The 16,198-nt window shown below is 45.0% G+C and overlaps 1 protein-coding gene across 3 annotated transcripts in view; it reads left to right on the forward strand.

The window, feature by feature from the left end:
* Positions 1-1,572: 1,572 nt before the first annotated feature.
* The window catches only part of LOC116953331 (tyrosine-protein kinase Tec-like), a 42,193-nt gene continuing 27,567 nt past the window's right edge, over positions 1,573-16,198 (forward strand). The window contains exons 1-2 of one of the 3 annotated variants that reach the window (XM_076073893.1): positions 1,573-2,097; positions 4,281-4,354. Coding sequence is in view for 2 of the 3 variants with exons in the window: in XM_076073891.1 (XP_075930006.1) it covers positions 6,117-6,232 (116 nt within the window). In the remaining variant the exon portion in view is untranslated. Of the gene's footprint in view, positions 2,098-4,280; positions 4,355-5,409; positions 6,233-16,198 lie in introns of those variants that run through there. The other 2 variants (XM_032973436.2, XM_076073891.1) reach the window with 2 other exon arrangements.

Genomic DNA, 16,198 nt, shown 5'->3' on the forward strand with positions numbered 1-16,198 from the left:
CGTAAAGATGTTGCAGGGCAAAATTACACCGCTTGTGCAAGAGTCAACAGAGCAATTTAACAAGTAGGCATTCGCAACCAATATCATCCATAAGAGGTTTTTTTGGGTTAGATCGCGTAAATATATAAATGTGTCGGTAAAACCCGCCACCAACCGACACAGCCAACTAGTAAGGGTTGTCACGTAAACAGAACATGCCAAGCCACAACATTTAGATTGTAAATGTTGTGGCTTGGCTCTCCAACACACCTTACTAGTTGACAGCCAACTAGTGAGGGTTATCACGTAAACAGAACGTGGCCAATTCGTCACTCATACAGCACACCGGTGTGTTGGAGAGCCAAGCCACAACATATTACAATCTGAGTACGACGTTTCGCCAGTAATTACAACTAGCTTCATCAGGCGACAGCCAGATTTGTTGAGAAGTCCACCTGTTTCGTTTATGAGATGATGCTTCACTGCGCTGGTCAATGCGAGTTTGTGAAGGTTGGGGGGAGTAACAGAACAATGGATTGTTTTTTTGTTATTTTGCACAGTCTCCTCTCCCCCACCCACTGCCCACAGCGCAAATTACTGCTGCCGTTTGCGCATGGCGGTCACTCATCCAAGCACCACCCAGGCTCAACCCCTGCTTAGCTTCCGACCTCCGACGGGATCGTGCGCATTTTCTCGTCAAGGAGAATAAACCATTGTCACGCGAACTCCGGTCGTCATCCTCGCAGCGGCGGCTTGTGGCTGGCCGTCGAACAAAGACGGCGGTCACCGCATCGCGCGGCGCTTTCAGATGCGCTTCTGCGGCCGTCTGGAATGCTCTTCTTTCCGATATTAGGAAGCCACTGGAGATGTGCAATTTTTTAACCATCTAGATTGTCAAACTCGTTTCTTTACAACTGCTTTTTGTGTTGAGTTTGTTGTCCTTCCCACGCACCTCCGATTAGCACGTTTGGCTATGTACGGTGCGAAATAAGTTCAACATACACACATACATACACAGCGCCCTCTAGTGAGTGTATCATTGGTACTCCATTTATCATCCCCAGAAGGATGATAAGCTGATTGTCATGATCGTAAATATAGGATGAGATTCGAGGCTCCGAGGGCTACAATTTGCTGATGAGCCCCAATAGTTGGTTGGCAGTACGGTATATAGAGTACTGTAATGTAACTGCATGTAATGTGACAGCTTCAACTTTAATTTCTCGGAATATGTAATGTGATTTACCGACAGTACTGCAGTGTACCGACAGTACACCACAGTACGATACTGTGATGTGCCGATAGTGCACTGCAGGACGCTCATGTTAAGGCACTACGGCAGACTACTGCAATGTAGCGACAGTAACACGCTGCGTGGCTCGTTAATTATTAATTATTAATTAACGAGCCACGCGGAGGGGGGTGGAGGGGGGGGTGGAGGGGGGGGCGGAGGGGGTTGGAGGAGGGGGGGGGCGGAGGGGTTGGAGGGGTTGGAGGAGGGGGGGTTGAAGGGGGTGGTCAGGGGGGTTGGAGGGGTAGGAGGGGGGGCGGAGGGGGGGTTGGAGGGGGGTTAGAGGGGGGTTGGAGGGAGGGGGGACTTCCTCGTTGCTTCCAGCGCTGCGCTGCTGGGGCTCTCTCACTCCACCTGCGTGTGGCCCGCTCAGGCTGCACTGCTGTGTCTCTCCGTTTCACTTTACCTGTGACTCATTTCTCTCTGCCGCTGTGTATTTACGCGCGTGTGTGTCTCACTGTGTAACTTTCTCCGCCTTGGTCTAACTCTTGTCTGCCTGTGTCCGAACGGTGAGTTCGCCAGCGCATGCGGTTGATGGTTCCACTTGTGACCGAGACTGGCTGTGAGCCTGCGAGTTCGACCGCCAATTTGTCCGACCCTGTGGTTGTACCTGACGTGACTGCCTTGCTGTGCAATCTGTGCGAGTCCGGTTGTGACTCATTGTAACCTGTAAGAGTCTGTGGATATGTGCGAGTGAGAGAGAAGTGTGTATGGTACAGGTGTGTGTGTGTGAGTTACGTGTGTGTTCGTTGTTGTGAGTCCACACCGCACACCGTTTGGGAAGAGAGGAGCGATGCCGAGGTGATTATAGCAGCGATGAACGGCAGGTAAGACTCACCGGCACACACACGCACATGGACACACACCTACACACTCACGTGTATACAAACTCACCTGTACACACACACACACCTATACAAACTACCCTGCTCACACATCTGTAGACACACATGTATACAAAGATACCTGTACAAAAGCTGTCCCGCAGACTCGCATGTATACAAACTCATCTGTAAACAGAGTGACCCGTACACTCACATGTATACACAACACCTGTACACAAGCTCACGTGTAAACACACTTATTTGTACACACTCGTACGTACACTCGACATGTGTAAACAACGGGCGCCCTTCAACCCACTAATTGGCGGCGATATCACCAGCAGTGGATAGAGCGTGTTAGGTTAATCTCGGGAGATGATTAATCAATCCACTGCTAAATGAAGGCGCCTTAACGCCTACCAAGAGAGAAGTTTTCAAGCACGTCGTCTTCACGCTGCGCAGATTAAAATTCGGCATAAGGCGGGATAAACTTCATGGCGATTTATTAAATTGAAAGACGAATGACCGTGCGTGTTGTGTACGATGATAATCATCATCATCATCGCAATCTGACGCACGTGAGCTGATCTCATCCGGCGCTTTGTCAACCCGCTCCTGGATGACGGCACGCGCACGCCGTGGTGGTGGTGGTTGTTGGTGGTGGTCATGGAGGTCGTTTGCCCATAACTTCACCACGTTGGTCGGGACGGGTTCTCTTGATCCACACGTGGAAATTATTTGCTCAATGCTGCAAGTGCGTTGGCAGTGGTGCGCAATCGCAAACAACAGTCGTCAACCACGTTAGTCAATTAGGGGTTAGCCATGTTCTATGAATCAGGGCCATGTCCTGAAACGTCGGCTGTTATTTAAGGCCACACTTTTAATCTAGATTTGAAGTTTTCGTGACTGCAGCGATCCATACTCTTTGGTTCTTTTGGTAAAGTCACGTAGGTATGAAATACATTAAATCACGACGTTTCGGGCGCAACACCAAGCGTCAAGAGGCCATATAGGCCTAGATGGCCTCTTGTCGCAGCAGCCCTTTTGTCCGCTTCAGCAATTGTTTCTTGCTGTGGTTATCCCACCTGATGACGGACGCTTGTGTTGCGCCCGAAACGTCGTGATTAAATTTATTTTATTTTATACCTACGTGACTTTACCGAAAGAACCAAAGAGTATGGACCACACTTTTATTCACATGTTTTTTTTTGTGGGGGGCGGGGGGGGGTGGTTCATTTATGTATACGCCACTGATGGCGAGCCCTTGCATTGATCCCGGGTGGCATTAATCACTGCGCCACAGTTCCCAATCAAATGTTGCTACGTCGTTCTAGAGACGTCTACGACTAGTGTAACACAAACAACCTTACAGCAACAACACTCGCGTGTTTACCCTGTTCCAACAATACAACAACACACTGCGTACACAACGCGTGCACGTGCGTCGAATGGATAAGCGCTCTGACATCATAGGGGCCGTCCATAAATGGGGGGGGGTCAGACATTTGTGACGATGTGTGACGAGGGGGGGGGTTTGAGAAATGACGTCACATCAAAATGAGAAATGTGACGTCACATCAAAATGCGCAACTTTAAATAGATATAGACAACACGTTCTACTTAATTAAATACACTTTTTAATAAATGTTTTCTCCTACAACATCAGAGTGCAGCGGCACATTAAATACACAACTACAATGACAATAGTTTAAAGCGATTTGAAGCATGTTTTATATATATTTTGGGGGGGGGGGGGCAGAGCTTTGTGACGTCATATTTGACGGGGGGTTCTGACTTTTTGTGACGCCGTGTGACGGGGGGGGGTCAAAAAATCGTCAAAAATCGCGTGACGTCATTTATGGACGGCCCTATAGCAGTAACACACAGGGTGGACACAAAAAATGGAACAAGTGCTCAATAGTACAGTAATCGCACACAAAGGCAAAGATCCCCCTTCATATCGCCTGAATAGACTGTTGGGGAAAGTGCTTCACGTTGGGCAATTATTGAGCCTAACGGTTCCAACCGCGCGCAAAAACGTTGTGCCAACGTTCGCATATTTACTGGGCAAGCCACCTTTTTAACACGTGGGCTTTCGCGACCAATATCATTACTAGAGTAATTTATTTTGTTGGGTCGGAGCGCGTAAATAAAATGTGTCGTGTAAACCCTCCTCCACCCGACAGCCATATCATAAAGTCGCCACGTGGTGTGCCCAATACCACCCTCGGGCCACGCTGGGCCGCCTTTGTCTCCCCGAGTGAGTGCAGTTGCTGGATTAACCTCTGCCACTATATCTCCACACACAGCACGTGCTTCTTACACTGCTTATACAGGTGCTGTAATAATTAACCAGCTACACTGGGACATGTTAAAAAAAAGTACACACATGCGCTGCTTACGCAGGTACACGTGTAATATATGACCAGGTTCGTTTACTTCGGTTTATACATTAAGGACATCTGTCCGTTTATGTGTCTCTTCAACTAACTGTTTGTTGTGACATAAAATGACCAACTGGAGTGCTTTGTTTATTTGCCAAAGAAAACGTTGTATCAACTGACATTTAAGGCTACCCTCAAACCAAACAAATGTGTACGCTCTAAGGCAATGTGAGCAACGGTGTTCGGGACAAATAAAATAACCTCGAACATAAGCTATGAACCCAACGAGACCTCACGTTACGATTCACTTCCACGGCTAACATCGGTGGCTAAGTGATATGCGAACCGACCGTGGCATTTCCATCACCGACCCGCACTGAAGTTCGGTCTGTTTGTTCAAAACACAATGCCTCTACAGACTTCACTTCTGTGCCCCCGGTGAGACCTTGATCCAGCCGATGATTGACAAGGGAATGTTCAGGGTCGGTGGTGCAGATGTTTGGTGACCCCCCCCCCCCCCCCATTAATTGCCCCCGAACATTTTTATCCTTGGTCACAAGACATCTGGCCCACCCTGTAAGATTATTACAACTTACAGCGTCTAGCCATTGTGTGTAGCAGCTGCAAGGCCGGGATGGAGCACAATTCGAGTAACTCTGCCAGTGAGTAAGATCAGTGAGTAAGTAGCACATCAGCTTTGACACCCCCACCTCCCGCAGATCGTTGCTGCACGTTTCTGGAGGAGGGAAAATTCTTGATTCGGTCTTCTACTTTCAGTGGGGCTTCAAGGGGGTCAGGCTTCTGTCCATGATAACCCCCAAGATATGTTGGAGTGGGGTCATAACTCATTGGGCTACTACAGAAGGACACATCTGTAGTATATATACTGTATGTGCCTTCAATATATTTGTAGGTGTGTATACATGATGTGTAATTTTCTGGTATGTCCCTATAAACTATATTAAATTAGTGTGTGATATATATAACATGTAGTTTGTGTATTTATGTAGGTATATTGATAGTTATGTGTGTATTAATACATGGCAGTATGTTCATGTGCACGCATATGTGTTTGTGTACGTGCTGTGTTTTTTATATGTGCCTATGGACGATACTGAATGAGTTATTTTTCACGGAGAGTGTGCATGTCTCACTGAGTCTCAAGACCTCAGGAGGGATATTTGGTTAATTCCATCAATGAGCAATGTGCCTGTGCTGTGGGAAGGTGCTATTGCCTGAAACATCAGCTATTTTATATACTGTACTGTATATCTTTTATGTTAAGGCAGTGTTATGCACGAATGTTTAGTTATGTGTGTGTGTTTATATACTGTGTGTGCATGGAGGACGGTATATTGGGTTGCATCTCCATCCATGTGTCTATCCACTCCTCGGATGAAGGCCTCCTCGTGTTGTCACCGTCCATCACGATACCACACTCCACCTCGTTTCTGCCACACGAGCTGATTTCATCGCTCCATCTTCGCAGCAGTCGTCATCGTCGTCCCGGCTGTGTTCTCTCCTTTAGCTGTCATTCCATCGTAGTCTCGTCTCATCGGCCATCATCGCATTGAGCGGGGTGTGGTCCTGACTTTCTTGTACGGTCACTTTGATGTTTTGAGTTTGTTTCCAGATACCATGTGGGTGTTTCCTCTCCCAGGACTCCCAAGCCATAATGGGCCTCTCTCCTTCGCCTCTTTGCTCTCCTTTCGACTTTGGTTCCACTTTTACCATCTTTTCTTACGTCATGGAAGGTAATATACCTTAATAAAAAAAAGTTATTCATACACATGCGTGTTCATTCTACAGTGAGCGATCGGAAGTGTGTTCAATCCTGACTAGGGTTTCATTCAGCCTATCATCTCTTTGGGGTCAATAAAATGAGGACCGATTTTAGTTCTACTTCTTGGGGAAGTCAAAAGTGGTTGTCCTCTGGGACAGACTTGCCCCCACCATAGGAACATGGAATATACAGCATTGGCTCAGGGTTGTAAACAGAAGAGAAGCACCACCTCAATACTCGTTTGAGCAGGAAATAACTTTGGATTTTTATATATTTATATATGTAGGTTGTGTGTATTCATAAATGTTATCGTGTTTTAGGCGTGTGTGTAGGCACGCCCATATGTGTGTTGTGTAGGCATTGTTAGATGTGTGTGTGTGTTTGTGGTTGTGTGTGAACACTGGGACACACATGGCAGCATTAAAAAAAATCCTGTTTCCCTGTCTCAACTTTCCACTTCTTGTTCATTCTACACCCTGGAATGTCTTTTTTTCGATCAGAAACACGGGAATTTGAATTCAGGTTCCATAGATTATAACTGTGATTCTAACTAATCTCTTGAATCTGTAACAGAACCATCCCATTTGATGTGTGTACGGTCTGTCTTGTATGCTGTCTGTAAATCACTCATGTGATCCGCTGTGTTGTGGCCTTAAAGGTAAAACACATTAAATAGGTGACATTTTGGGCAATTGCGCTTCTTCATAGCACACTACGTGCGAAGTATTGAGCTTGCTATGTGTGGTGGGCTGTGTGTACAGCCTTCCGTTAGCAGTTCCTGTTTCGCACGTCTCAACCATAACCCCAAACCCTAATAACCACACCACCGGGCCCCAACCTTAACGGTAAACCTCCCCAGAGCAGGGACTGATTGTTGAGAATATAAACTTACATTACCATGACATTTGTGTGTACTGTATTTTATTTTACCTCGAGGTGTAGATGTTTTTTTGTTTGTTAACACACACAAACGCCTACAAAATTTCAAAGGGCATAGAGAGAGTGTGCCCTGGGTGGGTTTGCGAGTGCCACTATACGTGCGCGTTGTTATTCTGGCCACACGGCCGTCGCTGGGTTCCTTTTCATAGGTGTCCGCTAACAGCACTTGTCCTGACAGTTTGTCTATTCAGGGGATCTCTTGTGTGGCGTCAGTTGGTTTGTGCGCATTGTGCTACGAACCGGGGGGCCCTTTCTGAGTTCAATTCCCGACCACGGCGAATAGCGGCAAATGATATCTGAACGTTGTCCTGTGCCTCCCTTAGGTTGATTATTTCTTAAATGAGTACCTGATGAGGCGTGATGCTGGCCGCACAACCTCATTATGGGCCATACCAGTGCTTGCGACACAGTGCTGTACATTTCTGTATTTACATATGAGCATTATTTCAGTGTATATGACCATTGATGTTTGTACATCTTTATTCGGGATGTTAAATAGTGGGTTTTTTTCAACACTAGTAACCATATGAAAAAAGCTGTTACCTGTTTCCAGCACATATAAGCATTAAAACCCAACATAAAAAAAAAACATTTTAACTCGAGGCACGTAGGGAGCTGCCACGGTCGTGTCACTGTTTCCACACTGGATTTGCAATCCGTGGGCCGTTGGTTCGATTTCATTTCCTGGCACCGAAGTTAAAGCAATTGGCCAGGTTTCTTAAATCTCCCCCCCCCACCCCGCTCAGTATACCCCGCAATATAAATTGGTGCTGTGACATATACATTATCTTGTAACGTTCACCTTTTGGTATTCTCTGGTCTAACACTGCTGAGACAAGGCCAGAAAAGAAGGCTGTCTCTGGTGTAGGCCAGTTTAAAAACAGTGCATACATTTCCTTCGGTTCTTTTGGTAAAGTCACGTAGATAGAAAATAAAATAAAAAGTCAAAATGTAATGCATACATTATCAAAGCACGTTTGTTGCCATGTTTTACCACAAGCACGTGTGCTTCACGTAAACATGGTGCCTTGTAAAGGGTGCCTATTTGGTTTTTGAACAAAGGTAAATTCCTATTATTGTTTCACCATTTTCATACTGGCAAAAAAGGTCCCGTAGATATCGGAACAGAGTTTGTTGATCGGTATGTCGTATGTGGTGGGGAAAAGTGTGGGTAACTCCCACTTCCAAAATATCTAGTCCTCTCGGAAGAGTAGAGCAAGTGGAGTTCCTTCCGTAAGGAGCGATGTGATCAAGCAATTGCAGGTGTTGAACCTTTTTAACTTAGAAACGAGGACAAATGTACCACGTCGTGACTTTAGCTGCCATGCTGCCTGTACACCTTGTGCGTGCCAATAGGTGAATTCGTCACTAAGATTCCACTGGTAATCCAGTTGTGAGATCCAGTTGCGTTTATATGGACTGTCGTTATATACTTCAAACCCAAATTGTAATTGTAGAGTTGGCATTCTCCGGAAAATAAGATACCTTCCTGGTAGTATAAATCAGTAGCTGGAGGTGCATCTGGTAATCTGTTAGGTGTGAGTGTGGCCAAGTGACCAGATTGATATAACTTTTTTGACATCGGGCACAACTTTAGGGTGATTCTAATGCAGTTAACCAGCTTCATAGACGACAACGAAGCCCCCATTTGCCTCCTAGAATCACAGTGTGATGTCAAACAGCAGATATTTATTCACGTATAGAGTTCTGTGCAGCCATTTTGTAATTTCACTGCTGGACGAGGGCCTCTCTATTCTGTGCTTGGGTCGTAGGGGGCCATACATTTAGTGCGTCTGCAAAAATCCGTCAAAACTTGACCCCTGCCCCCTCCATGTACGCACGCGGACTTTTTACACTCCCCCCACCCACCTGCGTACGTACGCCTGACGCACCCCCCCCCCCCGAATCCCATAGAACGGCCAATGTAGACAAATTAATTATTATCGAGGCTTCACACCCCCCCACCCCGTTTCTTATGCGTATGTACATTGTCAGCAGACCCCCCATACGCAAGCGTACGCATTTGGGTTAATCCCTCGTCCCTCCTCCATGCGTGCGTACTAAATGGATGGCCCCTAGGGGTTAGTTGACCATACATCACCATGCTGGTCAGCTGCTGGGTGATGCAGGTGGGGAGCATAGACATGGGAGCACAAATACAATACAACAATACGTTGTTATGCGCTGCTCTCTGCTGTCCACATAATAGCTCCACAGCAGTTGCCTGTAACTGCCGATTGTGCATGACGATCGCCCATCCAAGCACTATCCAGGCTCAATCCTACTTAGCTTACGAGATCTGACGAGATTGTGTGTGTGTGTTTAAGTGTGGGGTTCAGCCACCCGTGATTAAACTGGGTCCTCAGGTGTTTATGGAGTCAGCCCAGTCACCAATGACTGCACCAAAACAAAGGATGATCACATTATGAGACCTCCTTTGTCAGTAGCAAGATATAGTAGTAGGTTTTTACCCTTTTATCTGGCACCAAAACTGACACCTTTATACAAGGGATCATGTTTGCAATAACCACAACACAAGCAGTCAAAATGCAAGCAAAAAGAGACAACTCTGATAATATGCACTGTCCTTGAAATTGATTGGTCCATACCCGAGACGGCTTTTCTTAGAGCCGAGTCTCCACTGGTGTTGGACCAGATAACGCCAAAAGGCATACAATTCAAAAACAGCGCACTATCAGAGTATTGAGAGCTCGGGGTAAGCATTTACATTATGATACCTCCTTTTCCAGTAGCAAGATATAGTAATAGGGTTTTACCCTTTTATCTGGCACCAAAACTGACACCTTTATACAAGGGATCAAGTTTGCAATAACCACAACACATGCAGTCAAAATGCAAGCAAAAAGAGACAACTCTGATAATATGCACTGTCCTTGAAATTGATTGGTTCTTGAAATTAATTGGTCCACACACCCGTGTGGACCAATCAATTTCAAGGACAGTGCATATTATCAGAGTTGTCTCTATAGTACACGTTGGATATTTTAATAACCCTGTGTATTGCTGATAAATATTGTAGCATGGCAAAAGCATGAAGGATGTTGATGTTGTGGAGGGGAGGTCTTAATCAACCTTTGGATAGACATTGGCTGGTGACGATCATGATTTGCATTCGGAAGGCCACTCTTTACAAAGTATGACAGATTTATTTTCACAAGTGGCGATTGAAGACTATCCACACTGCAGCTTTGGCGAAATTCACAATCGAACACGTGGAGAACTGTTGCACCTTATAGTCACTTCCTGGCAGCACGGCAAGAGTTCAAAATGCATGTGATTACGTTTGTGACTAGCTATCCGAACTCGATCTACTCCTGTAAATGTTGCTATTTCCATTCAGCAGAAGGCAGATGATGGATTCCTTTTTTAGTTCTGGGTGAGAGAGGCCAACAGGAAAATAATTTAAGAGCTAAACAAACAAGCCTGCATAGTAGGGCTAAAGATAAATATGGTACAAGCAAAACAAAAGTACCTATTCAATATGTTCGCTGCACGAAATAAAACAAATATTGGAGGGACATAACCAGAACATACAAAAGCATATGTATTCGTAGGGAAATAACCCACTGTAAAGAATAAAGTTTTCTATCGGCGTGTATTACCCACTGACATATAGATTGGGAACATGGGCACTGATGGAATTTTTTGTTACAAAAACTGAGTGCACAAAGAAGTGTGGAGAGATGCATGTCAGAAATTACGCTTAAAGATAGAATGAGGAACACGTGGATCAGGAAACAAACTTAAATCAGAGTTATAATTTTGATTTAAAGCTTTCGTGATTGCAGGGATTCATATTATTGGTTCTTTCGGTAAAGTCACCACGTAGAAGGGAAACAATAAAATAATAAAAATTTAAAACATATTGACTTGAGAAAAACAAGTTGACTTGGACTGGTCACATCATGGCTAGAAGGGACAATGGTCGATGGACGAGACTGGTGATGGAATGGCAGGCAGAGGAGTAAACGCGCCTTCGAGGATGACCACTGTGATGATGGAGCGATACGATCGGCTCGTGCAGGCATGAAGAAGGATTGTGGCATTGTAGGACAGTGAGAGTTGGCAAAAACGTGGAGAGGCCTTTCATCCAGCATTCGGTAGATCACGGTGGCATGGGGTGTCACGGTGGTGAGATGTTAACTACCTCGCCTGGTATACAGGAGATGATGGATTCGACTCTTACCCTCACGCCTGTATATTTGGATTTTGCATGTTCTCCCCATGCTCACGTGGATTTTTCTCCAGGTTCTACGGTTTTTCTCTCCACATTTAGAAATGTGTTTAGAGTATTTGGCTGCTATTTTCCACATGATAAGCCACTTTATTGAGCTGTCATTTGTGGCCAGGTCGCTTCTGAAATAGAGTTATATGGCTCAGTGGGCCTTACCTGCTAAAATAAATAAAAATGTGTTGTAGCTTAGTTTAGCTGATTATAATCATAGAGGCCCAATAAAGTGAAGACCGACGCTGTTCTTTGGGGTCTTATTGTGCACCCACTAGTTGATGTGCTTTTATACTCCGCCGATTGAGGAAGTCTCAAGAGGACATTTCTTCATCGCATGAAAAAAACGCAATAGCAGCCAAATGAGGATACATTTGCTGATACAATCCAAACTTTAAAAAAATGTGTGCATTATGAGACCTCCTTTGCCAGTGGCAAGATATAGTAATAGGTTTTTACCCTTTTATCTGGCACCAAAACTGACACCTTTATACAAGGAATCATGTTTGCAATAACCACAACACAAGCAGTCAAAATGCAAACAAAAAGAGACAACTCTAATAATAGGGTTTTTCCCCTTTTTTTCTGGCAACAAAACTGAAATCTTTTTACAAGGATTCATGTCTGCATTAACCACAATACCTGCAGCAAAAATGCAAACAAAAAACATACTATGATAATATATGCATTGTCCTTGAAACTGATTGGTCCACACCAAGAGACGGCTTTCTTTTGAGCCTCGACCCAATTGGTGCTCGACCACATGACGCCAGAAGGCGTACAGCTCGACCACATGATGCCAAAAGGCGTACAGCTGAGCTGTACGCCTTCTGGCGTCATGTGGTCGAGCACCAATTGGGTCGAGGCTCAAAAGAAAGCCGTCCCTTGGTGTGGACCAATAAGTTTCAAGGACAATGCATATATTATCATAGTATGTTTTTTGTTTGCATTTTGACTGCAGGTATTGTGGTTAATGCAGACATGAATCCTCGTAAAAAGGTTTCAGTTTTGTTGCCAGAAAAAAGGGGAAAAACCCTATTATTACATTTTGGTGCTGACAAAGGAGGTCTAATGATGGAGATAGAGACAACTCTGATAATGATATGCACTGTCCTTGAAATTGATTGGTCCACACTCGAGACGGCTTTTCTTAGAGCCTAGTCTCCACTGGTGTTGGACCAGATGACGCCAAAAGGCATACAACTCAAAAACAGCGCACTATCAGAGTATTGAGAGCTCGGGGTATGCATTTACATTATGAGACCTCCTTTGCCAGTAGCAAGATATAGTAATAGGTTTTTACCCTTTTATCTGGCACCAGATAAAAGGGTGTGTGTTGCGGGAAATGGTGTGTTGTTGGCTGTGTTCAGTGAATGCATTTTGTTGATTGTGTGTGTAGAATCCAATACAGTAAAGTCGAATTTGAAGTTATTATTGGAATAAAAACAAATCCCTTACTGACAAGTTTCCTTAATTTAAGTATATTAGTTTCATTCTCATATACATATGTGACATAAAATGGGAGGGCCTGGAGAAAATCTTCTGCATGTACTCAAACCCAGCCAGCTACATCCGCAAAGATGTCAGCAGTTCTCCAAACTTCCTTGCTGTACTTCCTTCCGAAGGGTTCCTCATGCACGCATTCTTGGCGGAATCCACCTATCCAGCTGCCGAGTTTCTGAGTTGAAAGGTGCACAATTTAAAGCACCCGCAAAAAAAAAAACATTTACGTGAATTATTGACGTCCTTTGTGTGACCATCTTTACACTGATGGTTTACATTGTCAACGGAGGAATGCCCAACAAAATTAAGGGGTGTACTATGCTATGTTCTCACGCCTATGCTCCTCTCCCTCACCAACCCAACACTGACTAGCGTAGTCAAGTATTGTTTAAATAACCCCCACGACCGGCACGGCGTGGGAAGCCTCTCATTCCGCAATGATTTGACAGAAAGGGCTGTACTTGTGCATATTGGTGTGGCACAGTGGTTCGCGTACTACATTACGAAGCTGCTCCCCGAGTTTGATTCCTGGTCATGACTAACATGAATGCGCGAGCGATTATTTGAACAAGTGCTCGCACACCCATTTCTTCGCCAGCTCACACTGACCAGTGTGGTGAAGTATAGTCAGACATCCTCCACAACTGATGAAGCAAAGGCAGGCCTTTATTCAGCAGGGGATTGGCAAAGGGCTCTAAATTAAAATGAGATTAATGACGAATGATGTACAGACTTCACGTGTCCTTGACAAAATTGCACAATACAGCATGAATGTCATCCTTAATAGGTGCTCGCAAACCAGTGACGTGCGGTGAGGTCAATGGCTGGGGAGGCACTGGCTCGTGTCAGAGCCAGATTCACACACTGAGGAGGGGGCGTGGCCTCACGGAGGGGGCGTGGCCTCACTAAGGGGCGTGTCCTCACTGAGGGGGACGTGTTAGACACGTCCCACTCAGTGAGGCCTCGTGGAGTAACGTCACACGCGGGACGGACAGACATTTCTGGGTGATTATAGTCGGTAGTGCCCGAGTTGTGTGTGTGAGCTTACGGCATTCGGGGTAAAGCTGCCAAATGTCCTGGTTTGGCTGGTACAGTATCGGTGTCAGAAAATATGTCCTGGTGTCCCAAAGCATTTGTGTCCTGATATTAAACTTTCTGGCCTCATGTGTGACTCGGGATATGAATATTTACAAATAATTTTAGAATCAGAATATTTATTTATACTGGTGGAATCCGATGAGCTATAAAGCTCTTTTTCACAGATGTCCAGTAGGGGCAGGTCAGAATGTTACAGCAACAAACAATACAAAAACACAATAGGAGTGCAAAGTATAGGAAAGGTGACCAAATCACAATTTTTTTACTCTTTTTTTATTGTATCAGGTAAAGCCCACTGAGCTATTAGCTTCTTTTTCAGAAGTGACATGGCAACAAATTATTGCTCAACGAAGTTGCTTTTCATTATGAAATGTATAGCACCTAAATAATCTAAAAGCATGATTCTAAATGTGGGCAGAGGTAGGGGCTAGCCGAGTAGTGGGCGGTGCTGGCAGATGAGTGGGAGGGGCCTATGAGCAGTAGGCAGGGCCAATGTCAGCGAGGCCACTCGGTGTGGGCGGGGTCAGCGGCGGAGTGGGTGGGACTGAGGGAGGTGCTGCCAGATGGACCCGTGTGTTCTGGTTGAGCCTCCCAGAAAGTAGCGTTAGGTCAGGAGTCGTGCCATCATAATGTGTGTGTGCTTGGTTTGCTTCATTGTCGCGTAATCTGGGCGCTTTGGTTTTTACAATCAAATCGTTTGCGGGCCCAGTTGGTTTTATGGGCACGCTTCCCGTTCACTCGCTATCGGCCGCAACTATAAAAAAAAAATGGTGCTTCCACCTGTGATTTAAACTGGGTTCTCAAGCGAAGTGAGTTGATGGTCTCTGCCTAGCGACCAGAAACTCGCAAATATGGAAACCCATAGATTTACATATACTGAGCTGAGTTCAAACCGGGTTTTCAATCCTGCCGCTGATGACTGCACAAAGCATACCAGCATGTTAAATTTGGTTTTGTACATCATTTGACTAATTTCCAGCTATCAGAAATAATAATATCGGTGTGATATTATAGGACAGCTGGCAAAATGCTGTCCCCAGGGATCTCAGAAGCAGTTCTGTGATATCGCCTTCTGCAGGCCGTTCTCTAACCCTCAGCTAGGGTTCCAGGTTAATTCTTCATCTAGTGACATTTATTACGCCTCACTGGGTCTCAGGACTCTTTGTCGGGTGGGCCCTTATATGTTTTCGCAGTGGGGCGGGGGCGATGATTACGATGCATATCGCGCCTTCGAATAGGGCGCGATATACAGGGTGTTTTAAAAAGATGGACCCGATTTGAAATCGCTATATCTTTGTCATTGGGTCCATCTTTTTTAAATACCGTGTAAATCTAGATAATATGAGAAGAAAATATGTATTCGTCTTACTTGATTTGGCAATATGTTTAGAAGCTAAATGCAAATATCGATGTCTGCTTGCCACGACGAGAGGGCTTCAGGAGAGCGAGTTCATGGAGCCTTGCTATTGCTCCTCAGTTGAATGAGAGCAGACTACAGTGGTTTACGGTACGATTCATAGTTGGGTTACACGGCCAAAATTGCACGACTCTGGCTCGTCTTTAATTTATGTTTATGGAGGAGATGTGCACATCAGCCTGTTGATTTTCTCATGCTATGTAAAATCCCAATGGACGTGACACCCGTAGCTCAATCGATCCTAGTCTGCCTTCAATAACTGCCCTAGGTTATATATACATAATACTCCAATGTGTTTTGCAGTTGTGTCCCTCCAACAGATATCACGAATTGGTTATTGAACTATTATATGTGACCTTTATATTTTGATTTAAAGCTTTCGTGACTGCAGGGATTCATATTCTTGGTTCTTTCGGTAAAGACACGTAGAAGGGAAACAATAAAATAATAAAAATATAAAACAATAAAATTCTCACGACGTTTCGACTGCAACACAAGCAATCATCATCAGGTGTGAAAACCACAGCAAGAAAATTTGAAAAAAGTGGCGTTTTTTTTAACGTTAACACCACGGAGAGCGATTTGGCAGTTATTCAGATGGACGAGTCCATCTGTGTTCGGAAAAGAGGAGGGGGGGGAGACGAAAATAATGGATGCGGTCTGAAAGCCACCGTAAGCGTGAACAATCAATTAAGACCCGAAATGGTTTTTGAAATCCTTCCAATGATTGCTAA

This window comes from Petromyzon marinus, chromosome 3 (genome assembly GCF_048934315.1).
Source record: "Petromyzon marinus isolate PM22_M1 ecotype Great Lakes invasive population chromosome 3, UKy_Petmar_22M1.pri1.0, whole genome shotgun sequence".
Classification (NCBI taxonomy): domain Eukaryota; kingdom Metazoa; phylum Chordata; class Hyperoartia; order Petromyzontiformes; family Petromyzontidae; genus Petromyzon; species Petromyzon marinus.